Below are 541 nucleotides of genomic sequence, written 5' to 3'. Positions count from 1 at the left end.
GGCCAAGGGGGGAATGTCTGGGGCCTGACTAGGCAGGGCCATGCAATGCCTGGGGCTGGGGCATCACCCCGGCTGTGGGCTCACCTGCAAAGGTGGTGTAGAGCTTGTCCTGGAGGTAGGTGCCGCATCCGAAGTCGATGAGCTTGACGTCGCCATTGTCCAGGTTGAGGAGGATGTTATCTGGTTTGATGTCCCGGTGCAGGACACCGCAGCGGGTGCAGTGCTGCACAGCCTCCAGCACCTGGCGGAACACCCACCGTGCCATCTTCTCAGGCAGACCCTGGTGCGGGTGGATGAATTCAGCTAGGTCCAGGGAGGGCTCCGGACGCTCCATCACGAGCACGAAGCCGTCCCGCAGCTCGTGCCATTCCAGGAGCTGGATGACTCTGGGGCAGTCAGAGCCCACCCTCTCCATGAGCACCACCTCCACGGGCGCACGGGTGCCATTGGACTGTGGGGAGAAGACGGCGTTGCTGGTGCACCGGGTTCCGGCGCGCCCTGCCCGGGATGCTCCGTGCCCCCTTGTCCGGCCTGACTGGTG

General features: G+C 64.9%; 1 protein-coding gene across 1 annotated transcript; it reads right to left on the bottom strand.

Annotated features, from left to right (window-relative positions):
- Positions 1–84: 84 nt before the first annotated feature.
- LOC103804359 (serine/threonine-protein kinase pim-1-like) lies at positions 85–451 on the bottom strand (the record flags this gene model as incomplete). The annotated part of the gene is made up of 1 exon (XM_009076970.1): positions 85–451. A coding segment is annotated over one exon (367 nt), but the record flags the coding sequence as incomplete, so codon positions are not given.
- Positions 452–541: the final 90 nt, after the last annotated feature.

Source organism: Acanthisitta chloris, unplaced genomic scaffold (assembly GCF_000695815.1).
Source record: "Acanthisitta chloris isolate BGI_N310 unplaced genomic scaffold, ASM69581v1 scaffold7916, whole genome shotgun sequence".
NCBI lineage: Eukaryota > Metazoa > Chordata > Aves > Passeriformes > Acanthisittidae > Acanthisitta > Acanthisitta chloris.
This window is presented reverse-complemented; position numbering and strand designations above follow the sequence as displayed.